At 37.5% G+C, this 27,645-nt stretch overlaps 1 protein-coding gene across 11 annotated transcripts in view; it reads left to right on the forward strand.

Moving 5' to 3' along the window:
- LOC5572440 (probable nuclear hormone receptor HR38) overlaps nucleotides 1-21,241 on the forward strand; it is a 62,678-nt gene extending 41,437 nt beyond the window's left edge. For all 11 annotated transcript variants that reach the window (XM_021846753.1, XM_021846756.1, XM_021846754.1 and 8 more), the window contains 6 exons: nucleotides 7,655-7,717; nucleotides 7,780-7,918; nucleotides 7,979-9,272; nucleotides 19,656-20,413; nucleotides 20,474-20,589; nucleotides 20,658-21,241. In XM_021846753.1, the coding sequence (XP_021702445.1) occupies nucleotides 7,655-7,717; nucleotides 7,780-7,918; nucleotides 7,979-9,272; nucleotides 19,656-20,413; nucleotides 20,474-20,589; nucleotides 20,658-20,788 (2,501 nt within the window). In that variant the 3' untranslated portion in view covers nucleotides 20,789-21,241. The remainder of the gene's footprint in view (nucleotides 1-7,654; nucleotides 7,718-7,779; nucleotides 7,919-7,978; nucleotides 9,273-19,655; nucleotides 20,414-20,473; nucleotides 20,590-20,657) is intronic.
- Nucleotides 21,242-27,645: the final 6,404 nt, after the last annotated feature.

A 27,645-nucleotide genomic window follows, 5' to 3' on the forward strand; every position in this document is an offset into this window, starting at 1 on the left:
TATTTTCATAATCGGAAGGTTTTCAAGTATTCAATGGGGGAAATTTTGATTTTTTACTTTTTTTCAGTTGTTTTTCATACTATGGGTTACCTCGTTTTTCGGCGCATTTCAGCCAGTAAATTGCAGGTATGTATTCCAGGAAGTTTTTGGACGAACTAGAACTCCTGTTGTACTCGCATAGTTACCAAACTCCGATCTAAGAATACAAACTCTTTTTCAAAATACAACAATCTTCTAGGGTCTAGTATTGTGAGACGTTCTTCTGCAATAGAAATTGATCTCCGTTAACTCATGTAAAATCATATGCCCAAACTCCAAAGAGTTCTTGAAAGACCTTAACTTGTACACATTCTAGCCTGATTAAGAACCCAGTATATCAATAATATGTTATTGATGCTAAATGAGTAAATAATATAAATTAATTTCATACAAGTAAACTCCAAAAGGCTAAATCTCGTTTGGCGAACTATGTTCCCTCGTTTTACGCACCAACTCAATTTACGGACCCCGATCGAGTTCGTAAATTTAGGTTACAGTGTATTCTAGTTTGAATCTTAGGATTGTAGCGTAGAGCGTGGAATACCAACGTGAAACCTAAGATTTCAGTGTAGATCTAGGAATTCCAGCGTAGTCTTGCGATTTAAGTGGGGATTCTGAGGTTGGAACATGAATACTTGGTTTCCAAGGAGAATCCTGGGATTCAAGTGTGAATCCTACAATTGCCGGTGTGGATCCTAGGATTTCAGTATAGGTATTTTCATACCAGTGAGAATTTTGTGTTTCCAGTGTGGATCCTGGGATTTTAATATGGTTCCAGAATACTTAATGTAAATTTTGGGGTTCCAGTGTGGATCCTGGAGCTCCAGTGTGAATGCTGGTATTGCAATGATGATTCTGGCGTTCCAGTGGGAATAGTAAAATGGGAGTCCTAGGTTTCCTGTAGCATTCTGGGCTATCAGAAACAATACTGTGGTAATCCTGTGAGATTTTTTTTTTTAAATACTGTACAAATGTTAAGGAAATACTGCGGAAATAGGGAACAAATGGTTTTGAAAATACAATGGGAATCTTATGGGAAAGTTCATTCACAAGAATCCATTCTGTGGAATTTCTAAGAAAGTCTGCAATGCGTTTAGGAAATCCTGTAATGTTGTTACATATAACTCGGATAGGAATTAGCATTCCTTAGAAAATTCCGTGTAAATACTTTGGGAGTCAGGTAAAAATCCCATAACAGTAATGTCCAGGTGAGAGCTGTCTGCGCATTTTGTGCTAAACCTTTAGGAATTCTGTGGAAATTATATAGAAATACTGCGATAATTGAGAGAATCTTATGGAAATCCCGTGTGTTTTTTATGAGCAGCCTGGGAAATCCTGTGGGAATCTCGTGGACATTTTTGAGAATAATGTAGGAGTATTGTAGGAATCCTGTTAGATTCCCATTGGAAATCTGTGAGAAACCTCCAAGTGAATCTTGTTGAACCCTCAGTGGTTGTTATTTAGACAAATTATTCCCAAGTTTGTTGAAATTTTTATAAGTATATGCCCAGGATCCATTTGATAATGGGTTGAAGGTCATATAAGTAAGTTACCACGTTCTTACATTTACGATAGGTGAAAATATCAGAAATTTCATCTATGTAGATATAAAAATCAGCGGAGCAAACTTTGGAAGAGCTCTCATGCGGTTACTAATTCTGAACCGTTAGCATTAGCGAGGGAAAGCTCTGGCCACATGACAATAGGCGTTCAACACAACGAAACTAGACGAAAAATCAGTGAAAATTTAGTCCTTAAAGAAGGTTTTGTATGTGATGAAAACGTTGCACAAAACTAAATAGTAGTACAGTCAACCCTACATGAGTGGATACTGAAACGGATTATCGACATATGCAGGTTTAAATGTGTTCACATTTTGTCAAGACTTATAAGCCATCTTCACGCTATATTCTATCGTAGTCGAAATCTACAAAGAGTTAAAATAAGAAAATACTACGTTTAGAGTATCAGTTAGGAAAGGCAAAAGCAACTGTGCGCGGGCGATTATCGCGTAGAGCTTTTATCGAAACGCGTAGATGCAGGCGAAAGCTAGTTTAAAAAGCCCAGTGAATAATTTTGCAATACAGTGAGAGCCCCGAAGTATAATACGCACAGATCATCGCGGGAAGCCATTAGAAATTTTAGACGGTCACAAGTCGGACAAGACACCAATACACCAGGGACGCAATCTGGCGGGACAAAATTAATAACTCAGTAACGAAGCGTTTCCGGTATTTGGTGTCTTCGGCAAAGTTTTTTGTAATAACGAAGACCATCTACTGACATAAACGAATAGTTCGTAAATCGTCCGCATAGGTGGCGTCACAATCTAACTTTTTACTGTGACGTTCTAGAGACTTGGCATGTTCGGCAAAGTTGTTCATTTTGATAAAATAAACAATTCTCTCGAAGACGTCAAACCTCCACAGCCTACTGTTTTCAAGTTATTGGCAAAATTAGAGGAAATAAGTGAAAAAACGATTTTTTTCACCGAATTTGACATTTTTTCAAAGAACCATGTCATGTAATATTTTTTGCTGATAAATATATAACAAACGCAAGCTCTGGTGGAAAAAAATTAATAACACGACGCATAAAAATTAAGAAATTATGAAAATTTTTGAAAAATAGAGCAATTTTTGAACCTTAATATCTCAAAAAGTGCAAAAAATCGCAAGCTCAAATTTTCAAGCAACATAGAACAATACTTGATGAAACGGATGTCAACATTCTAGAGAGGTATATTTTGGTGTTTTTGAGATATTTGAATTTTTTACAATGATCATATTACTCCAATACAGTTAAATTTCCATGAGTCAATCTGAAGAGACGATCGACTTTTAGAAATAACGAGTCGTGGAACAAAAACTTTCAGAAAACTATTTAAAAAAGCCATCATAGTAGCCATCAAATTCAGTTTAGGAGCAGTTCCTTGAGTTGATATCGAGTAATGTGGATGAAAGTGTAGATTAAAACTGGGTACATATTTGCTTTTCTTCAATAATTCAAATAACATAGTATGCCATGAAAAACTTGATCATGTGTCAGTTAATTGTTATCATCATGGTTCGAGGTGAGCAATTTATTTTGTGAATGTGTTACTTTCAATACGGAAAATCAAATTTTAAAGCATATTCATGTCGATATCTCTGAATACTAAAATTTCAGAGCGCACTTTCTCTTGTCCGAAGCATGTAGAATTGTTTTAAAGCCGGAAGAGCGTTGATATTTGGATGTTTCGAAGCAGAGATCGAAGGTATCAATTTAAAGATTATCCTTCGATTTTGAGAACTGTTAGGTTGTTTTACCTTAAACATGTGTTTAATCACCGAATTTGCTTAAATTTTGAGCTTCCGGAAAACTGTAACAACGAATCCGAGATGAAATCTAAAGCCAGCTTGTACCGTGAGCAGATATAATAATTTCATGAAATAATAAAATATATTTTTCCGCTAATTTTAAAATACACTTAAATATTTGCCACGAAAATATTAATCGCGCAATGAAAAGAAAATTGTAAAAAAATAAAAAATCTCAATAATACCAAAATATACCTCTCTGAAATTTTGACATTTGTTCCATCAAGTATTGTTCTATGTTGCTTGAAAATTTGAGCTTGCGATTTTTTGCGCTTTTGGAGATATTAAGGTTCAAAAATTGCTCTATTTTTCAAGGTTTTTCATTATTTCTCAATTTTTATGCGCCGTATTATTGACAATTTTCCACCAGAGCTTGTGTTTGTTATATATTTATCAGCAATAAATTTTTTTTTTTTTATCTTTATTATAGTGGCTTTTCGCCCTGGGCGAGTTCGCCACTCAATCTCGTTCATATATGCGTAACAATGTTTTAAACACCATTTATCAGTATTTTCTTGTACATCAACATTATCATGTCTATTTAGATTCTCCCTTCATTCGTGGAGCCAGTTTTCGTGTCCGAAGGAAGATGTTAGTTTTATATTGCTTCATACATTCCCGCGTCTTTAAGGAAACTTAGGATCGCAGTTTCACTATTACGTTCGTTCTGTAATGCCATTCTAATACTTGATATGCCATACTGCTGCCTCAGATGTTCCGTTGACGGACAGCTACAGATAAAATGTTCCACGGTGTTGTGGACTCTACATATATCACACTGCTTCCGGAAACCTACTCCACCGTTAAAGTTGTGTGAAATTCTTGTGTGCCCAGTTCTGAGTCGCGAGAGAACTCGTTGGTCCCTACGGTTTGGTAGGTCCTTCCAAGTGCCAACGTAATTCTTGATTTTCCCGGTGAAATTCGTTCTGTCTTGCTGCCATACGGTAGCCCAGGCATCTGTTGTCTTGTTTTTCAACCACATTTTGATATCTGCCCCTGGAATATTCCGCGTTAATGGCCTTTTACTGCGCCCAAGATTTGCTAGGCGGTCTGCCTCTTCATTTCCTGAAATCCCTTTATGTCCTGGGATCCACATGAAGGTTATGTGATTCCCTTGTCCTGCTACTATTTCCTGTGTCGCTTGAATCCATGGATGTGGATTCTCTGTTGCTTGGAGAGCTGACAGTGCACTGGCCGAATCCGTGACTATCAGCAATGGACCTTCACTATGACGAGAAGCAGCTTGGAAGATAGCGGCAGCTTCCGCCGAGAAAACGGAACAGAGCTTAGAAAGACCATGTGCTTCTTCGTATGAACTGGAGTGGATTCCAATTCCGACGTTTGTGTTGTTTATTCCAGGCACCTTCGATCCATCTGTGTATCGAATTTCAGTGAAAGGGTATTTGGTCCTTACCCATTCCTTGAAATGCGCTCGAACTTCTTCAGGAAGGCAGTTCCGACTGAAATGGTTTTTAATATGAGAGTCAATGCTGGGCTCCTTAGCTTGCCAGCTTTGGGCTCCATTCCGTTGCCGTTTGGCCACCAAGGGAAGCTTAATGTTGACCACAGAGTTGAGAATTCGGTTTGTTTGATTGGTGATAAAAGTTTCCGATCTTCTGTTTTTTGTATGTTCTAGGAAGCTAACAGCTTTCATACTGATGGCAGTGACAGCTTTGAACTTGAAAGGCGGCACTCCGGCTTCTACGCATGCTGAAGAGGCAGGAGTAGACGGTAGCAGGCCTGATATTGCCCGGATTGTATTGTTATATACGGGTCCTAATTTCAATAGCATATCTTCGTACGCGCGGCTTGTGGAACAATTTACTACAGACTACTGCGTTAGCTACTCGCAACTGTGCTTTTCTATCGCTCTTTGTACGTTTATTCGCAATACTTTTCACCAGGTTCACCCGGTTTCTACAGTTTTCTTTGACAAGGTCAAAATGCTGTCGAAAGTTTAGGTGCCTGTCAAAGGTCACTCCTAATACTTTAGCAATAAATATTATATGACATGATTCTTTGGAAAAATGTCAAATTCGGTGAAAAATATCGTTTTTTCACTTATTTTCTCTAATTTTGCCAATAACTCAAAAACAGTAGGCTGTGGAGGTTTGACGTCTTCGAGAGAGTTGTTTGTTTTATTAATATGAACAACTTTGCCGAACATGCCAAGTCTCTAGAACGTCACAGTTAAAAGTTAGATTCTGGCGCCACCTATGCGGATGATTTACGAACTATCCGTTTATGTCAGTAGATGGTCCTCGTTGTTACAAACAACTTTGCCGAAGACACCAACAACCGGAAACGCTTCGTTACCGAGTTATTAATTTTGCCCCGCCAGATTGCGTCCCTGGCCCATAGTGCAATACACACAACAAATCGCAGTCTCTAAACCCTTGAAGAAGGCGAAATTTACGCCGAAACGTCGGAGAAGTAGAAGCAAAAGTCGTTTTAGCTGCCTTAAGACTGATAGAGCCGATAAAACTTTAGAAAGAAATTAGTCATCACAGTCGAAAGCATTCACCAAATTACGTTTAGAGGTGCATGCATCTAAATTGCTATAGCTTTAAGGTGATTATAAAACGAAGGCAAACTTTGAATTTTCAAGTGCCTAAGTATGAAGAATTTGACAACAGTTTACGTTGAAAATCGATCAAATTGCTTGCTTGCTAATGATGTTCTCTTTGATTCTCAAGACTTGTGCATTTGAAAATTCGAGGTGTGGCTTCGTTCTATAATCATCTTTATTGTTTGGTCATTCTTCTTATTCAAATAACAGTGTTGTACGTTACATGAAGAACTTTCCATTGTTATCTGTCAGATTATATGACACTTGAAGACACCTATTTGAACTAATCTGAATATTCAAATTGGTTGTCTTGTGTTAGATTTGGGACATCCACTTCGTTTGAGCAGTGTTGTCGGCGTCCAAAGTTTTTCGTTTGCCTGAATAAAATGGATAACGTAAAAAAATAATAAGATATTCATCCATTCGGGATTTGTATTGTCAGAAGCAGTTGTACTGCAAACTTCTGCGCACCTAGCTTAAATATGACCCATCGAAAGCTAAACTGATGACCATACCAAACTGGGTTGCCGTTGTTACTTAACGTTGATCTTGCCTGTAAACGCCAATAATTACTTCCTCATGAAACACTCCAGCAGTGCATTCTAAAAATAAAACCCATAATCGTCCCATAGCCAAAGCTGGAAATGTGCACAGGCGCAGTTGTTTCCCAACCAACCCGATTAATGCATTCCACACTGCACACTTGCACTCGGCTGCATCTGTGTTTACCGATATGTTCGGATAAGCGCTAACGATGACGTGATGTTATTATGACTTTCCTATCCATCTAAGTTCATTGCCGTCCCGTCACTCTCTAGCCCATAGAAAGGAAACTGGCGCGGCGCAAAAGCAGCAGTCAGTAACTGTCTGTTATGTGCACTTGAGCCTGTGCACTAGGGTGACCCATGATAGTCAAACTACAATGCTCAAGCTATACCCCTCAAATTCGTTCGAATGGATCTCCAGAAGCAACTGTGAAAATTTTAGGGAAATCCGTCAACTCTGAAGAGGGGCTAAATGTGCTTGAAGTTTATATGAAGAAAATCGACCAATTTTTTGTGAAAAACTATTTTAATTATATTTTTGAGCATAGATGGCGCTGTAGTAGCTGAATATTTCTCTCATTATTATTTTGAAGGTGATCAAATTTGAGGGATTTAACTTAAGATTTTTACAGTTTGAGACTTCTCATACAAAAATGGGTCACACCAACAGACTGGCGCGGTTTATGTTGTGAACTAGCAAAAACAGAAACACATCATCGCATTCAAGTCCCTTACAAGATGAATGATGTCCCCGGCCCGATGCCGGTTTTGCCCGTTAGAGATGAAATAACACAACAACATATGGTCGAGGTTTCGGTTTGGGTTGTTGTGCGTAGAGTATACGCGAAGAATCATGTGTAGGTATGAGGGATTAATCCAGTTTTAAGCCGACTGACTGCTGCCAAGACAAGGAAAAAGTTGTTATTTGATTATGAAGCGAAAGAAGATAGGCTTTAATTAGACAGGCTATGAAATATTGCATTTGATTTGATTTATGCTTGAGAGAAGTAATGTGGGATGCAATTGTGCAGCAGTTTCAGTAAAATTTTGAATTTTTTGTTCAAAGGTTTTTTTTTCTTTTATGTATCATAATTATATAAAATCATGAAATACTAAACTGTATGTTTCTCTATTTTTTTCAGTTTGTAAGGAGTGGCTTGTTCGAGAGGATAGCGCTTTAGCATACCAACTTCAGAATAAAGAAAGTAAGTAATACTAGCTTTGTCTGAAAACGTTCATAATACTAAACAGTTTTTTGCATTTTCAGTCTCCGAACACTACAAGGGTAACAAACATCGAAACCAAATCGTCCGGCAAGACTTTCCAACAGCCCTTTCGGAGCAAATCCGGGAAAAAGAGGATGCCGAACGACAGGCTGCTTTGTACCATCAAATGATCAATGAGCAGTATGCATCCTTTAAATCAGTGCTTTACCAATCCTAATACAATACTTATTCTTCTTTCAGGGAAGAAATGGATGCCAAAGTAGCGCGAGATATTGCTCAACAGTTGAAGCGTGAATCTGAATTGAGACGCAGACTAGAAGCGGAGAAAGGTGAACTGTTGGCCCGAAAGCTCCAGGAACAGGCATTGATTGGAGGCGGTAGAAAGTCCCATCGCCCCGTCGAACCTGAACTCGCTTTTCCACTGCCACCAAGAAACCACCCGAAACCTGTATCGCATCAACAGCAACATCAAGTGCCTGCGAGACCTTCCTCCCTGCATCATGCCTCACCGTACATAGCTCACTCACCACCGGGTCCTTCAACTTCATCCGCAATCGAGCCTCCAGACCTTCATTATGCATCACTCGAACTCAACTCACCAAAGCGACCTCCTCCGCATTCAATGTTCCAGGATGGACGAAATCCTTCAGCGAACATTTACCAGGAAATTGCACACAACCCATCTTCAAAATACAATCGCTATGAGGAAGATGAGGACGGCTACACTAACATAAATCTCCACTCACATACTCCGGAGAAGAAGCAACCTGCATTTCCAAACAACAACCGAAACGGCTCTACATCCGTTGATATCGTGGACAGCATTCGACAATATGATCTGCCATACGATGGAGACTACAATTATCAACTGCCACCACCACCGTCGTTGAACGACATCACAGGTCACAGTCAACGGTTTCCCAATCAAAGACCCGCTCAACCATCCGAACCATACAAATACAACAATAATGTTCACACCGAGGATGACTTCCGCAACAACTCCAACTTCAACAAAATATCCCCGGAAAAAATCGTTACTCCTCCATCTCTGGCGATAGGTGGCGCCTTCGGAGGACCCAGTCGGAGTTCTCGAGCGTCGGCCATCAACTACAACGTGTACGACGACGACGACATCGATGAAGCACTCGCTCAACCACTACCATCCAATCACTCCGCCCAGCTCAATCAAATTGGACTACCGTCCATGGGTGCAGAACTGGGCATGGCGTCCAGTTCCGGTGCTAGTCCGAAGTACCACAGCAACGGAAGTCATTCGCACCATCATCACCACCAAAATCCGCACCTTTATCAGAACCACCATCCGCATCACGCGCAACAGCTTCAGCAGCAGCAGCAGCAACAACAACTACAATCTGCAGCGCACCATAGTCAGGGTCATGGTTCATCGCCTTCGCACTCCAAAAGCGGAAGCTACGAAAAGGCTGACAGGATACGAGCGCTCAAGGAGATTGGACTGCCACCGGATGAGATACAGGAGATCGATAAGAGGCTAGAACAGGAACTGAAGGATGAGGTGAGTTGATGATAACTGTTAAGGTTTCTTTTGGACAGGTTTCAGTTTCGTTTTATTATGATTTTCTGATCTGAGCGGGTCCGTTTCTAGTGTCATGTGCTGTATTCGAATATCATGACTAGAGGCAGACTCGTTTAGGTCTGGGATCGTTGTCTTCAGTTTGCTTATGGTGCTTCATTTGAGCTGAATTTATTTTAACAAATCGGTTAATTTTTGTTCCTAAAAGTGAGTACTTGAGTTACTTGAGGGGTCGTCCATAAAACACGTGCGGGGAGGAGGGTCTGTCCAATGACCACGGTCCATACATTTTTTTTAAATTTGTGTATGGACAAATGACCACGAGGAGGAGGGGGTGGGTGTCTAAAATTTGGGAAAAAATGACCACGTGGTTAATGGACAGTCCCTGACCGTCTTTTCCTTCTGTGACATAAATAAAATCCTTTTGCTAGTATCAATTTTGAGTTCAATTATTTGATTCATGGTTTCTTCACAAATATGTTCAAACAATTTCTTGAGTGAAACTTTCTCGGATTATATTCTGAGAAGCATGCTAAAAATATTTCAAGTTCAACATTGAACTTCGCAGCGGTTACTAACGAGCTGAATTTTCCCTATGCCAAGTTCGATGCGATGCAGATTAAGGGTCATTAAAAATGACGTCAGTCATTTGGGGAAGGAGGGTCTTCTGACAGTACATGCACATGTATTGGAAAAAGCGTTACAGAGTGGGAGGAGGATCTAGAAATCCCGAAAAAAAACGTCTTATTTAAATCATCCCTTAGTCTACGTTTACTATAAACTGTATATCTGCCAATTTACAGGTTTGTAAATTGGAACGGAAGGTTTATGTTTCTAATCGTAGCTTAAATGAGTTTGCTCTCGCGGGTGAACTCAATAATTAAATCTTTATTGTAAGATGTAAGACTATTAATACGAATATCTCGTTGAACTTTACTGAAAGATTATGTTTGTGTATGGGAGTGCCCCATTCCACATAAAATCGTTTATCATAAACATAAGGAAGTTTCGCAAAAACATGTTGTCATTTTTTTACACCTGTCCGGTTTAAGACAGGCGATTTGAGTCTTGTTCGGCATGATGGACGTTTCCCATAAAGCTGTTTCATACAAACGTTAGCGTAGTTACGGTATACTTCGTAGATTGGATACTAGCATCATTAATATTTCGTTTGATAATTTTATCCAGACTGCTTTCAGGGACAAGGCTGGGGAAAAAACCTTGACCCAATCTTGGACAATATTACCAAGCGCATGAGTATTGCTATTCCCGGCCACGCCCATCTTTACCGTAACTTGGGATAGGGGAAGGAAATGTTGATGTAGCACTTAGTTAATGAGAGGCCACCGATTCAGCGACACCCTCATAAATGCTACGGAGGAGGAGGTTGGGAAAGGTATTGGTTGGTACGTTGATAGGTCATGGTTCGCCTGAAAAGCTGGCAATAAACCCAGGGCGTTTGTTGTTAAAGTGTTTTTTTTTTTCAATTTAATCTTTTGAAAGCTGGCAATCAAAAGAGAAAACAATGCCTAATTAACTGTGGTGATAATTAGTTTTCTGCTCAGTAAAATACGAAGCAGAACCGATCCCTCTAGGGTCATCGGATAATTGTTAAAATAAAAACCAAAAATAAAAAAACACGTTCTCAATATGTACGCGGGTAACTGTCGTGCAAACAGAACGCGTTATCAACTGTCTAACAATAAATCGACCGGAACGTGCAAACCGAGTAACATTTTCATTTCTTAAGACAAGCGACAAAAAAGAAAACGAGCGGGAAAAAAAACACGTGAGAACAAAATATGAGCTAGAACCGACATCACACAGCCAGTTTTCTGACAACTGAATGTTGGAATGTTGGAACGCGTATATTAAACATACCTAGAATGTCCATCCCGGGACAAAATATTCCCGAGATTGACAAACAAAAATATGAATACTATTTCAGAGCGAACTGGTACACAGTATACTCAGGATTTCATTTTATATGGCTCAAATTTCATGAGCATGAGCATTGATGATCGTACAAAAATGGTTTCTGCACCGTGGTTGACTAGAATAATCGAAATTGCACAGGGAACTAGCACATGTAGCTTGGGAGTGCGTCGATTTTTTTTTTACTGTCGAACTATTCAAAAGTTATTTATAAGTAATTGTAATAATTAGAAAAGACGTATGTGAACCTACAAAAAAAAAAAATCCTTCCGACAGGAATTCCTAAATTAATATATTCGCATGATTTTCTCCACAGCATAATCAAAAAATTGCTCCAGGAATTGTTCTGAGAGATTTTCCTCATGAATAGATATAGTTGAATAATCCTTGTAAACGTCTCTAGGTATTCCATGAGAACCCTTAAAATGAGATGTCATGTTGTTCTTTATATATTGCTTCAGGAATTCCCTCATGGATTAATCCTGAAATTCTTACGTGATTCTATTAGCATTTTCTTCATCCGGGAACATTGCCCCAAAATTCATTTCATGCAATCTAAGAGGAATTTCTAAAAGGATTCCTCTAGGAGATCCAACAGAAATACCGCTTAGATAAAATGCCTCAATGTGATCTTAATTAATTCTTCTAGGTCTCCTTCAAATATTTTCAAAAAAAAAAGTCAAATAGAAGGATTTTTCAAAGAATTCTTCAAAAGATTCTTCTATCATTTTCTCCTAAGATCCCTCTACAAAATCTACAAGAAAATCCACATGTATTGTTACTCTCACAGTCTAACTTCATCGCGGAATCCTCCGTTTGTAATTCCGAAATTTGCCTCAAGAATCCTCACAAAGGATACTCCAGAAAATCCACCAGGAATTCACTATGGATTCTTCTTGAATTTTTCTTGGAATTTTTCCAAAAATTCCTCTTCGAATTCCTTTAGGAATTCTCCCATGCATTCCTAAGAAATTTCTGCTAGAATTTTCCAGGGTGTATAATCTTTTTATGGGATAGTTTGAAGAAATTTCTGAATTATTTTCTGCCTGGAGAAATCTCCGGAAAAATCCTTGAAGAAATTCCAGAAGAAATAACTGCCCGAGCAGAAGAAAATAACTACTGAATACCAAATTGAGGTATTCCATACCAGACAATTTCCAATACTTACAACCTGAATGAGGTATGAATTAGCCCTGCATAAGAGGTAAAATACCTCAAATAATACCTTATGCATATTCTACACATACCAAGCTGATAACTAGATCAGGTATTGTAATACCTAAATAATACTTGATGGATTTTCATATAAAAGTGAAATTTTTAAATACCTCCAGCAGTCCTCAATAGCTATCGAATACCAAAAAGAAGTATTTTTGATTGTTTATCAAATACCATTATAATACCAAAATGAGGTATTGACAACTGAATAATACCTAATTATGGTATGATACCAAAATATGGTATGCATAAGTTATTGGGGAGTTATTTGTTCCTCCTCGGGTGGGTTAACCCAGAAGAAAGAAAAAAGTCCTGACAGAATTTCAGGAGATATTTCCAGTTGTAACTTTGTACCAATTGCTGAAGCAATTTCTTGAAGAATTTCTACAGTAATCTCTCAATTAATCTTAGGTTTCATTCCTGTTATTATTACTAGAGAAACCCTTGAAGAAAGACGAATCCTTCAAAATACTATCGGGAGACATCATGGAAATCCTGTAAAAATAAAAGAAGGAAATCCTAAAAAAATATGAAAATATTCTGAACGATTCTTGAAGAAATTACTAGCAATTTTTTTTTGTATAATCCCTTGATTTCTGAAACAATTCTTATTATTTATTAACTTATTTATTTATATATTTATATTTAGCATTAGCATTAGCATTAAGCAATTCGCACAAATTTGTAGGTGGTACAGTCCTAGACCGTTGTATGAGGGTAGCCTACTCCCCGTCTGTTACCAAAGTCAAAGATTTGGGACTAACCCTTAACTGTTAGACAAGATTGACGCACCCTCCAACAGTTGAGAGCTGTCCTGGCCACATCCTTGCAAATGCTGAGGAATGGGAAGGAATGATTAATTGAACACCTACTTAAGAAAGATGCAGATAAATCTACGACCTCTTATAGGTTGATGTTGTGGAATGTTAAAGTTCACCTGGCAAGAATCAAATAATGCCTCTAACAAGAGAAGTAGCACCCGTGCTTATTTAAACGATGGCTCCTTAATCGCATAAGTTAACAATACAAGTATGAGGAACATTTTTAGTTACAATTATGTGGAGTTAAGACCCCTTCGCAACTACAGTCTTCTGTGGCAACCAGCTCATCGCACAGACTATGGATACAACGAGCCTTAGACCATGTGCTGCCGTTTGTTCAACGAAACATGTGACGTCTTTAATTTTAATTTGAGTAAGTCTGCGTATAAGCATAGAATTAAATATCTAGCCTAATTAAATATCTGTGCAACACTAGTTGAAGAAGTAAGAAATAAATAAAAAATAAAGCACAGATCTTACTAAGGAATTATTAAATGAACAATAAATCAATAATTTGTGTAAGTGAGTAGCAGCAACATATTCGTTTAAGTTCTATACAAATCCCACAAAGCAGTTGAGAGCTAACTTGTTTCAGGAAGTAGTTTTGAAGGGATTTTTAGAACAAATTTTGGCAAAACCTCTTGTGTTACATGTGTAGGAATAGTATGTCGTATCCTTGGACGGATTTGTAGAAAATATCTTGAAGGAATCCCAGGAGGAATTTTGGGCAGAATACCTACAGCCTCCCCAACATAAATTTTAGAAGGAAGTCATAAGTATCAACTTTAAGTATTACTGGAGGAATTTATTAGGGAATCTCCGAAGGAATGCTTGGATTTTTTCTAGGAATTTAAAGAGGAATCCTGAAAGTAATTCATAAGAAAAACTAGGATAGAAATTCTGTGGAATCATTGGAAGAGTTCCTGAGAAATTACTGAAGAAGTAACGTCCGCTGAGAGAAAAATAAGAGAAAAAAAAACTGCTGAGAAATTCCTCGAAAACTATCTGAAAAAAAAAAATCTGAAGTAAACTCTGGATGAATCATTGGAACTTTTCCAAAAGGAAGCTATTGAAGAATGCATGCAGGGATCTCTGGAGGGATTGCAGAAAGAATCCTTTGATGTCTCAATAGAGGAATCTCATGAAACTTGGTAAGGAACTTCCTGATGGTTTCTTATTTCCAAGAGGTATTTTATGGAATCCCAGGTGAAATTCCGGGAGAAATCTTTAGGAAAAATCTTAAAAGAGCCCAGGAGAAAATTCTTGAAGAATCCCTCGAAAAATATCTGGAACAAATTCTGGGATAATGCAGGACGAATCTGAAAGCATTCTTTAGGTAACCTTAATCTCTGGTACCTAGTCAAACAAAGATCTTGAAATCTTCAAAAAACATCATACCGTAATTTTCAGACTTCTCTAAGAATACCGATTTGTATGATTTTTTTCAGAGGAGCTCCTCATTATCTTACATTATATATCCCACAATTTATTTTATTTTTTAAATTGACTAAAAACAAAATGATGGCCAAAGAGCTTTTAAATGAGAAGTGTCGGTTCCCCAAAGAATACTTGAATATCATTAAAACCAGATCACTGATGGTCAATATTTACAAAGATTCTGAAAATTAAAGAGTTTTGGAGAACTTGTGAAAAAATGATGCAAAAATATTGGAATATTGGAATTTTAATATTTTTATTTTGTGGTGGAAAAATGAAGCTGCTGGTAGATTAATGCATTACTTTCTCAAAAGATCATCAAAACCAGAAAAAATACCCATGTTTCCTGAAGAAAAAGAGGAAGTATCCAGGTTCTTCTCCAATTTTTTAATAGATTCTACCGCAATTTCCCTTAAGTATTCTTTTCGATAATTCTTTGAGAAAATTCAAAAAATTAGGATTAAATTTAAAAAATCTGTTAGGATATTTTGATAGAAAAATTTGCCGCAGATCTATCCGTAGAATATCTGGATATTCTTACTGGAAATCTTCATATGTTTAAATTGAATCTAGAAAATTATCTATAATTTTCTTATCACATTCCTTTGTTACCAAACCTATTAGGAAAAATCATGAGGAATACCTCCGGATGTTGCTTCAAATATTTTTTATAGTTCAGCTCCTGCTATCCTTGTTCAGTTTAAGTAGATATTCTATAGACAATTTAAAAAGCAATTTTATTTTATCTATAAACAATACAAAATAATGAGATGAAATGTTGTTAGATTTTCTGTAGAAGTTCAATTACTAGTCCTGTCGATACGGAGTAATTTGTAACATGACTAAAGATATTAGTAACCATTGTTTATTCGATTCGAAACTTTTGCGGTAATTTTGATTTTTAGAATAATTTGTCAAATATTCCGTATTCATCGCCGTATAATCGGCAATTAAAAAAGAACTACACTTAATTTGATCGCCTTTTCAAATCTGTATACATATCTATATAAATAAAAATGGAATGATATTTGTATGTCATACAAGGTCTTTTTTTCAGAAACTTGGTCACTAATTCAATGCAAGCTTCTATTTTTAATGAAAGATCCCTTGAGTTTCTATTTTATTCTATTTCCAGTGAATCCTGGTGTCTATAGACTCCAAAGTAACATTTAGAGAGTATTTCACAAGCTCTTGAAGAATTTTTTCTAATATTCTCGAGGATAAACTTCAGGAATTCTTTTAGTAATTTCTCCAGAGATTTCTTGCGCAATACTTTTGGATTTCATTAGGGATTATTCTATAAATTCCGCTAAAGATTCCTCTCCCCCCATTCTCCCCGAGTTTATATCAGTGATTTTTCTAGAATGCTCAGATGAATTTCTCCTGTATTCGCGTCAGGAAATCTTTGAGCACTCTAACGCTAGTATCTTCAGAAATTTCCAAAGATATTACTCTGATTTTTTTTTCTCGGAATCTATCTCAGGATTTCTTACAGATATGTTTCCACTAATTTTTACTTTGAATTTTCCAGTTGATACTCTGGTTGATCTTCCAAAGATTTCTAGTGGACTTCCATCACAGGGCTAATGTATGTTTCGTGTTATCCGTTGTAATAATTCAATTGATGAGCATGCTTGCACATATCAAAAATAAAGCTTGAAGGATTTACAGGTAATAAAGCGCTGGGGAAGCTTAACAGTGAAAACACCGTGGCTATGCAAAATAAAATTCGTTTCAGAGTAGAACGAGATCGACGGATTGTGGCAAATAATGCTTTCAAGTCATTGGAGGACTAAATACGTCGATTACGTGAGGCAGCCAGAATTGCTCAGCTGCTTTTCGAGTGCTTCAGACTTTAGCAGCTGTAGTAAGCAAAAACGGGTTGCAAAAGTATCTATCAGCCGAGATTTCCGACACCTATTAGGAAAAAAAAACTTTCAACCAATAGAATTATGCCTCACTCATTTTCCGTCTTTTGAGGCATTTTCTGCAAAGATATTTCTTTCATTGGGGCCCATTCACATATTTCATAACGCTGAAAGGGGAGAGATGTAAGATGTTACAGGTCATACGAAATTCGAAAAATATACTTACAAAATGCGTTATGAGGGAGTGGGTGGGTGTTGGCCATATTTGGCGTCATGATATTTGTGAATTAACCCTTGTTTTATCTCAATAATTTATTTATCGATTAGTACAGCATAAATAATGTCATTAAGCTGCAGGATACATTAAGGTTTATAAGATCAATGAACACAAAATTCAGAATTGATCCGGGGGCTTGGGCTGATTACCTGCTCGGCACGCTAGAAAAAAAAGCAAACCAATGTTAGGGAAGCCACTATAGTATACCTTAGACAGTTTCACAAAAATAAAAATTTCTGGGATTCAACCAGTCACCCCCTAGTCCTAGTTGCAATACTAAAATAAACTACCAGACAAATTTTCATCCAATTTGGAGAAGATTAGGAGGTGCCTCAAGTCGATTTTGTGTTTTTTGGCTATTTTTTACATTCAAAAAATTCTAATGAGAATTTGGAAAAAGGAAAATCAAAATAAATACCACTAGTTGAACGTATTATTAGTACTTTACAACTTTTGAGAACACTGTGTGCCGATTAGAGATGGTTTTGACCTCATAAAATTGATTTCTGTGCATTAAAGTACCTGTAAAACATACATTTCTCTACAGTTTTTGTTCTACAAGATTCTTAACCTCATGCCTAATCATAAAAGTTCAACCGTAGTATCATTCCTTTGTCATTTCTGAACATTATTGTAGTACATCATTTTTGTAACCGAGTTACAGATAAATTGTAAAAAATCGTCGGAAATACGACATTCCTCATTCCCCTGCATTTAGAGCTGCTGCTAAATGGCGCAATTGCTGACTGCTACAAAATTGAACATAGTAGCTTTGCTTTTTCAATGATAGATGATGATTGCAGAAAACAGCTATCAAATGTCATCAACGCAGTCGTGTTTCAAACAACATTCGCATTTGATGCCAAGCAATCACATATGTGATATAGCCCCGAGGTCAAGCTTCTCGACTACTGATCTTGAGGATCAGAGTTTGATTACGCGAGTTCATTTAGAGTGTTTTTTTTTCTAATGGAACAAATGACTTGAGGCCATAAAATTTCATCACGATTCATTGTTCAAAAGTGCATCTTGTGTCTGAGTCTTAATCAATAGGACTCACAAAAATCTCCCACTCCTAAGTGAATGAAGAGAAAGTGATTTGCACCTTTAGTCCTTTTTCTATGCTGCATATAATAAACATTGGTTTCACTCGAAAAAAGAATCATAATTGAACTCCGATCCTCAAGATCGGTAGTCGAGAAGCTTGACCTCGGGGCTATACCACATATGTGATTGCTTGGCATCAAATGCGAATGTTGTTTGAAACACGACTGCGTTGATGACATTTGATAGCTGTTTTCTGCAATCATCATCTATCATTGAAAAAACAAAGCTACTATGTTCAATTTTGTAGCATGTCAGCAATTGCGCCATTTAGCAGCAGCTCTAAATGCAACGGAATGAGGAATGTCGTATTTCCGACGATTTTTTACAATTTATCTGTAACTCGGTTACAAAAATGATGTACTACAATAATGTTCAGAAATGACAAAGGAATGATACTACGGTTGAACTTTTATGATTAGGCATGAGGTTAAGAATCTTGTAGAACAAAAACTGTAGAGAAATGAATGTTTACAGGTACTTTAATGCACAGAAATCAATTTTATGAGGTCAAAACCATCTCTAATCGGCACACAGTGTTCTCAAAAGTTGTAAAGTACTAATAATACGTTCAACTAGTGGTATTTATTTTGATTTTCCTTTTTCCAAATTCTCATTAGAATTTTTTGAATGTAAAAAATAGCCAAAAAACACAAAATCGACTTGAGGCACCTCCTAATCTTCTCCAAATTGGATGAAAATTTGTCTGGTAGTTTATTTTAGTATTGCAACTAGGACTAGGGGGTGACTGGTTGAATCCCAGAAATTTTTATTTTTGTGAAACTGTCTAGTATACCTATAGGTATACCTGGTCACTTTTCACCATTTAACACCCTTCTACTTTCATCAACCATATAGATAAATATAGCGAACAAACAAAAACGCACTCTCGAATTTTCTTCAACAATGCCGTCGAAATGATGACCCTAAGTATTGCTTTAAAATACGCCACTTCAAAGGGAACTTGTAGAATGTCAAGAAATCTATATTTTTGTTAATGTTAATGTTATGTTAATATCTGAAAACATCCTTTGTCGAATTATACGTTGCGTCGATTAGCGCAGTAAGAATATAAATAGGTAACAAATAAGAGAAAGGACTACAAAAAAAAATATTGTAATCCCTTTAAGTTATTTAAAATTAAAATAAATTACATGATTATACGTATTTCACATATCTTTACTTTTACTTCATTTACGTTTCCTTTTGTTATACGCAATAGAAGGGTCAAATACTAAATTTTACAACGCTCAAGGGAGTGAGTGAGTGTCCTTAAGATGTTACACCTTATACCAAATTTAAAAAAAAAATCATGCAAAAAGTATTACGGGAGGTGGGTGACACATACGCGCAATTACTAATAATAATAATTACTCTAATAAATGTAACAGCACTTACGTGTCTGTACTTGCATACATGTCTGTAGTTGCCGTAGTTGCATACATGGTTTCAGATGCTCGACATTCTTATTGACGCTTGTAAGAAAAATTGAGCGATATGAGAGTAACTCAAAGTTACTCGATGTTCACCGTGTTGCAAAACTTCCCCATGTCTTTTACTAATCCTTCTCATACATCTGGTAAAAAATTGAACATTTACAATGAAAAGATGGGTCAAGGTCGTAAAAATGGCACTGTTCATTTAATACCGTACGTCTGGCCTTCCTTCAATCTAATCGATCTCCCAAAATCATTCCCTTCTGCAGGAACTCGCCCGAAAGCTCCAAGAACAGGAAGCGGATGAACTGGACCAGGAGGTGATTGATCGTCGCGTTGCGATGGAAGCCCAAGACAAAGAATTGGCCAAGATGCTCCAGGAACGAGAAAGAGCCAAAGCAAAACGAGCACGGGAAAAGGCTCGGCTCAAAAAGGAAATGCAACGCCAACAGCAGCAACTTCAAGAACCACATTCCGGTGACGGGGATGACCCCGCTGGCGAGCCGAGTTCTTCGTCGCATCTACCGATCGGCGATCAGCAACAACCCGAATCTCTAGAGGCGGACGGTGGCGATCCGGATGATGGCGATTCTTATTCTAATCCAATTGATATGCTACAACAATCACAGGTGGCTAGTGCAACCGGAAACTCCGGGGGAAGCATCGGAAGTGCTAAGCGGTACTATGGAGCCCCAGCTCATTCACCAGAACATGGCGGTGGTGCAGTTCACAAAGCGCAGGGCAGCATTTCATCGCATGGGTCCGGATCAGGGAGTCACTATGTAAACTCACATGTTTCACCAAATGACGATAGCTACTCGAACCCCATCGACATGATTCGGCAGCAGAAATCTACACCGAACTTGAAGCTTTCCGCCAATGTACAGAGGCTAGTGGAAAACGGTCGGAAGGAGGACGACATCTATGTGTTGCCGATCTCCGATGGTGGCGGTGAGAATCGAAGCCCTCAGCGACCGGGCCATCTGGATGTGAGAGGAATCACAAATCGGTCATCTTCTGGATCGAGGTAATTTGATTTTTTTAATAATGCGTTCGAAAGAAAAAAATATTCTTAAATTTTTCTCAGAAATCAATACACTGACGAAAACATTGCTACCAAAATCGATCCGACGTTCAACACATCCGGTACCAGCCCAATGAACACCAGCTCGATGACTGCGTCGACGCTTTCCTCACCTCCAGGTTATTATTTGCGCCGTATTTGTGGTCAAGTTTAAAATAATTTATTCGTTTTTCTCATACAAATCCAGATATCTTGGAGTTCTCCGATCCCGGCTCATCTAGTCCAGTGCCACCGTACATGCCGATACAAGGAACGCGGCGCAACACCTCAGCCGACAATAAGAAACGAAAATCAAAAGAACGTTGTGCTCAACAGTAGGAACGCAAGGAAATGCAATGCGAGAGAGTTTTCTATTTGTACCGTTTATTGTTACTTAAGTGCACGTACGATAATCTACGCACAAATTGCTTCACTGCGATATTCTAGTTATACTCGATAGGGAATCTTTTGAGTACATTTAAAACCGGATTGTTATATAAGTGTCTATGGGACAATAACCTTCTTGAAAACGAAAACTGCAGGCAGCTTACGGGAGAAGCTGCAAATCGTCGATATTTATTACGTTATTATGATTAAGCATATTGATACGAAACTAGGAATATACTCCTCCATAGTGAAATCATCAAAGATGAGAATCGAGATAACTCTCGGTTGGGGCAGAGGCAGGAATAAACTTGTAATTCTGTGCTGCTTGATTATGATGAGTTCATTTGTATCTACATTTTGTACAATTATTTATGTATTTTTGTGAAATAAAATGCATTTTATTTATTTTAAAAATTGGCTTTGAAAATGATGACACACCACATGGAGAAGACTGACCAATTAACGGCTAATAGTTCGATTTTTGAATCCTTTGAAACTTCGAATTCAATGCGCCAGCTGGGGGAGCAACCAAATAAGTTAAAATTTTGAGAGAGCTTTTTTCTTACCCTAAGGCACATATCTAGGGGGTGCCCCGTTGAGATTTACAACTTTTTTGTTTAAGGGCCAGTCTACTGTGGAAGTGCTCATAAGAACACTAAGCTGAGAAGCAGGCTCTGTCCCAGTGAGGACTTTAATGCCAAGAAGAAGAAAAAGAAGAAGAAGAAAATGAAGATGCTTGAACATTGTCGAAGAATTATAAGTACACAATAGTGAATTTGTGGCGATTTCCTAGCTTCAATTCCATCTGTTCACGAATTTGAGCAACAAATATGCATTTGATTAAAAGAGATTTCATAAAAACAACGATTTCAATCTTTCACTGTTTGTTGAATAAGTTTATTATGTAAAATTAGTCATTCAGGGTCGGAGATCAGATAAAATGTGATGTCGAGTCGTCACTGAGTGATATGACTGTATTAAGTAATTCGCTTATTCCAACGTTCAGTTGAGATGTAGATATACCAAGTACTCATAGAATAATTAGAAAATGATTCTATGAGTTTATGCACGACATTCATCTAATTCGGGTTGTCTCGAGTTCGTCAAAATTCATAGAAGAAAAAAAGGTTTTAAGTTGCAGAAATTCTGCCAGTTTCTTCTTTTTGAATTTCTGAAATTTTGGATACTGTCAGAATGTTTTCTTCAACAAATTGAGACCAGCTCCTCATGAACAGGAATTTTATCAGAAATTTCATCACGAATTTGTTTTTTGGAGTTCATGTATTTAATAAACTACTAATTTTTTTTCGACTGAAATAAGAAATATAAAATAGTACGTATACCAAGCTAATAATTATATCGCAAAAAAGAGAAGTAAATTGGTGGTGAACGATCGGTTTACATAAAAATCTGATGATGACCGAATATTAGTACACCGAAACGTCATGTAAAATCGTAATCTAGTGTGTGTTATCATCAGTGGCGCGGAAAGTGGGTAGGACAGGTAGGACATGTACTACGCATAAAATCACCTGGGTAGGACAGTCAAAGGGTTGTCCTACCCACGATCCAACAAAAATAGAAGAACTAGATCAGCAGAAAGTTTGAAAAATACATTAAACAATTTATCATCTGTTCAATACCCGTACAAACTCGATCAACGTCGTACTTATTCTTATGAAGGATGGATTACACGATAAGGTTTTTCAGGGTATTATCATGCATAGTAAAGCGTGGCATGGTTTGTGCATGGCCCCCAAAAGTTCTGGCTCTTGAGAAGGATGACATTCAAAGACTATAATATGTTCAATAGGCTCCTCAAGAATTCCACATCAAATTCCCCGAGGAAAGGCTTGAGTAATTATCATAGTGAATTTATAAAGAATAGTTTCAGGGTCTCCTACACGAATCTCTCCAGAAATTTCTCTACCAATTCTCCCAGTAATTCTTCCAACAACTTTTCAAGTGATCCTTATAAGAATTTCTCCAAAATTTACTTCAGGAAGTCCTTGACAATTTCAAAGCTTCTTCCTCCAGTAATTTCCTCAGGTATTACTTTGATTTTCTTTTCCCAAAACTATTCTAGCATTTCCTCCATATATTTTTTCACTAATCCTAAACTAATAACCAAATTCTACGGAGTAACAACTGACTCTAGACAATCTTCCAAAAATTTCTTCCGAGGACATCTACAAAGGTTATTACAGAGTGTTTGAAGAAAATAACTTCAGGTATTTTTTTTTTTTCGAAAAACCCTACAAGCATTCCTTCTTCTATTCATGGGGGTTCCTTTAAAAGTTTATCCACGTTACTTCCAAGAAACCCAAAATTCCTTGAGGGTTCTTCGAACAAACTCATTTCATCCAAGTACTACTCCTGCAGTTTTACCAAACATTTCTTAAAAAAAATTCTCAAAAAATTGCCATACAATCTTCAAATGTTTATTTAAATTTTCATACCAGTTTATACTACGGCAATTTTTCCAATAATTCTCCTGTCTTCCCTACACAAATTTCTATAGTAGTTCAGTCCAATGTTTTTTTCGAGAAATTTTTGCAGAAAACTATCCCGAGCTTGGTTTTTTTTCGATGATTAAGCTAATTATATAGGAAGTCTTTTTAAACTTTCTCCAGAATCCAGGAGTTATTTTAGAGATTTTGGTTTATTGAAGGTTACTTTGAAACTTACCTAAAATTGAAGAGGTTTGTCTATGATTTTCTGTAGAAATACCTCACGGATCTATTTTTCAGAAATATTTCCTTAACATTTCCATGCATTTCCTTGAAGATTTCATGAAAAAAAAAATCTGGAGGAATTTCTGTAGAAATATTCTGTAGTAGGGAATCCCTAGTAATTTCTGGATTAATTTTTGATTGAATTTCAGAAGACGTGATCGGGAATCTTGGAGGCTGTTCCAGGGAAATCGATGGATGAATCACTGGATAAAATCTAGGGCTTTATTGGAAAATTTCTCAAAGAATTTTTGGAGGAATTTAGATGATTTCTGAAACATCACAAAATGAAGCCAGTCTTCTGAAAATTATGTCATTTTTTACTGTTGAGCGGAATAATCATCTGGAAATATAGTTAGAACGCTTGAAAACAGTAGAATTTCCTCAATTCAATTGAATTCAGAATCGCTAAAAATGTCCCTTACACGCCTCTGCGTTTGAATCCCTCAAATATAGTATCCAGGGATTATTTTTTCTCATCTTCACTGAGCACAAAATATTTGCCAACGTTTGTCCTACCCATGATTTTGAACGTGGACGCGCCTCTGGTTATCATCACCGAAATTTACCACTGATCAAAAAATATGATGCAGTTATTAGTTCTACCATAGATTCGGTAAGTTATATAACAATAATTATTTGCGTGTACAAAAACGATGTCAATACAAATAATACGTTATTTACCATCATCAAGGGGACACACAAGTATTGTTATGAATTGAAAAGAACCACCCTAGCGTTGCATGCTTTGTATTGTATTCAATACGCTCCATTGATTGCTTGTATGCAAGTTGGACGATTATATGGAACGGCTGGTGTGCGTCACCACTTATCATGTCCCGGTGTGTTTTTCTACTTGCTATCATAACGTTACGCGTTTAAATCGTGGTTCAATAGTGTATGAGGCATTTATGAGACGTTTCAAATCATATCCAACTGTCCCTTGTGCTTGAGTTGTTATGAGTTATGGGTTAAACCTGGTTTCACAAATGAAGGAGCCCAAGGACTTTTTTCTCAGAAAACTTTTTAAGAAAATAAAATTAACTAAAAGATATTATTTTTGATGCCCATTTTCAATGTTTAGGGTAAGTTACCAAAAAACAGTTTTAAATTGCTTTAAATTTTCAAATCCATCTAAAGTATAACTTTGGTTTAGAATACTTTTGGATATGGATTACAGTGAAATCCGTTTTTGGCATCCCGATTTTGGCAACATAATGGATCCCACTTGGCAACATCTCCATCAACATTTGTAAACTTATGTGAATATCATTGTGCTGTATGTTTTAGTTATTTGAACAGCTGACCAACTTCACGCTTACCGCATTTCAGAGTTCAATTATCATCGATATTTTTCAGCACACTGTTCTTCTTATTGAGGAATAACATGCATTTTTTCAACCATCTGTACCAGTGGTGTTCAGCTCATGTTGCAGTATACTACGTGCCATATCAAGCTTTTAATCAAAGATGCAGACCACATGAACAATCAGAATATTCCTTACGAGATCCTGGTGATCCCTTGCTGGGTCTAGGAGTTTTCTAACTAAATTATGGAGATTCCTTACGAGGAGGAAACTGAGTGGAATCTAGATCCTGACAAGGGAAGGTCACGATGGTGTTACACGGGGTTTTCAACCGGACTATTTTTGTTAGATTCTACATGTCAAAATATGAAAAACTCCAAAGCCTTCCGGGTGATGGACCAGTGGTGTAGCCAGGAGGGGCTCTTAAAGAGGCAGTTTTGTACGTATATTATATTATTAGGCTTATTGGAAATTCGACAACAATATTTTTTAGTACTTATTGTGATGGTAGAGAACCTAATTGACATTAATGTATGTTTAAAATGTAATTTTTCCATGCCATAGACGCAATTGGGATGGGTTTCTTGTTAGTATACTATTCTAATAAAACCAAATTTGTTTTGGTATCCATATCCCATTATAAACATACATTAATGTCAATTCTGTTCATTACTATAAATACTGCAAAAAATCTTTTTGATAAATTTTCAATTGTCTCAATAATACTATATTCGTACAAAATTAACCCTTTCAGAGCCCCTCCTGGCCAGTGAACGAGAATGTACCGTTAAAAACTGTAGTGAGCGTGACCATCACGCATTGACTACCACTACCTTCATGCATCAAAAACATTCAAGCGATACTGAAAATAAAAGTCACGCGCGACTGTGACTTTTTTTTGCTCAGCTATAAATGTTCCATGGTTGTGTTGTATTGAATTACTGTAGTAGACGGTAACCTGTATTGTCATATTCTGCCACTCACAATGAGCACCGATTGAAATATTTGTTTCTTTTTATCCTTATGTCAACCAGCCGCACTAGCTTGAGGGTTGTCCATAACCCACGGTTTTTTTTTGTTTTTAGACCCTCAACCTTCTTCCTTGGTCTTTTGTCTATAGAAAAAATGTGTCAATCATGATCTTCGGCCAGACAAATCCCTCTCTCCACCATTGATGGACACGTGCTACGTCATTTAGGGGCGATCCCTTATTGGAATTATGGACTAATGGACCGATGCACGCGTTCATTATTTGATGTTTTAGCGGTGCCGTGTTATTTATGTGACCATGGAAACCAGTGAATTCGGCATCGCTCAAACGTCAAATAGTGAACTCGTGCATTGGTCCATGCATGGGTTTTCTAATTTGACGTTTAAGCAGTACCAAATTCTCTTGTTACCATGGTTACATAAATAATACGGCACCGCTAAAACTTCAGCGAGTGAACTCTTGCATTGGTGCCTAGACCGATGCTTGAGTTCACTATTTGACGTTTGAGCGGTGCCGTGTTATTTACGTGACCATGGCAACGAGTGAATTCAAATAAGGAATCGCCCCTAAATGACGTAGCATTTTAGGGGGGAGAGAGGATATATTAGGTATGAGAAAATAGGCCAGGGGAAGTGGTTCACCCAGAGTGAATTTATAGCAGAGCAAAAGTAGATTTTGTATGAAAATTGACAGGAAAATGAATGACAAGTTCATCCACTTCTCCTGGCCTATAGGCTACGATGGGGGAGCGGGTGTCAATTTGCTCAAAATTGCTACGTCATTTATAGACCCTATCTAACGCAGTAATGAAACCGCATGCTGAAGAAAACACTGCAAGAAAACGTCATAAGGAATGATTCAATATTACGCAACGCAAAAATTGCCGATTTTAAACCTCCAACCTCCCCACGGAATAGCTTTTGTACGGAAAATTTTGCACGGACCGTAACACTATGGAACACTTCTCCCTCCCCCTGTAATATTTAAACAATCCCTTAAGGCAGCGTTTGATAGTTCAGAGCTGTGATCAAGACTTGACACTTAGTGGCAACTTGGATCAGAAGCAAACGGGAGAAGAGTGCTTGATACGAATAGCTGCATCGTGATTGTTTTTACATTCATTTTGCATTCCCGACAGCATAACGTTCATGGTAGGCTGAAAAGAATGGCACGCTACTCTTATCCATGCCAGGTAATACATTCATGGCTGCAGTAGGAATGTATCAGTAGCAACCTGAATATCACACATGAATGTTTAGATACCTCCTGCATGTGAATGTAACAGCGATGCGACAATTCGTCATCAAACGTCAACATCCCACCGCAAAATCGCTAGTGTTTGGAGGGGATTTAAACCTCCAAATTGCCAAATAACCTCCAAATCATCACCTTCAAGTTGGTTCTAATACACTCCGTTATATGGGATATGGTGGCGCGTCGATCGTCGCAAGTTTATCGTTAAACAGTCAATAGCATAAAAAATGTATTATACGCTTCACTGCTCCTGGCTACACCACTGGTCCATCTCCCGAAAGGCTTTGGGGTTTTTCATATTTCGACATGTAGAATCTAACAAAAATAGTCCGGTTGAAAACCCCGTATAACACCATCGCGACCTTCCCTTGTGAGTATCGGACATTAGAGGTGTCTTGCGGGAATAATAAGATATTGGAGATACTGTGCGAAATTAGGAGATTCCTTTCTTCTAAGATTTATAAGGTGTCCTTATGAATTTCTAGTGAAGTACTGTGCTGACAATATTCGCATAACAGTCCCATA

The sequence above is a fragment of the Aedes aegypti genome, chromosome 2 (assembly GCF_002204515.2).
Source record: "Aedes aegypti strain LVP_AGWG chromosome 2, AaegL5.0 Primary Assembly, whole genome shotgun sequence".
NCBI lineage: Eukaryota > Metazoa > Arthropoda > Insecta > Diptera > Culicidae > Aedes > Aedes aegypti.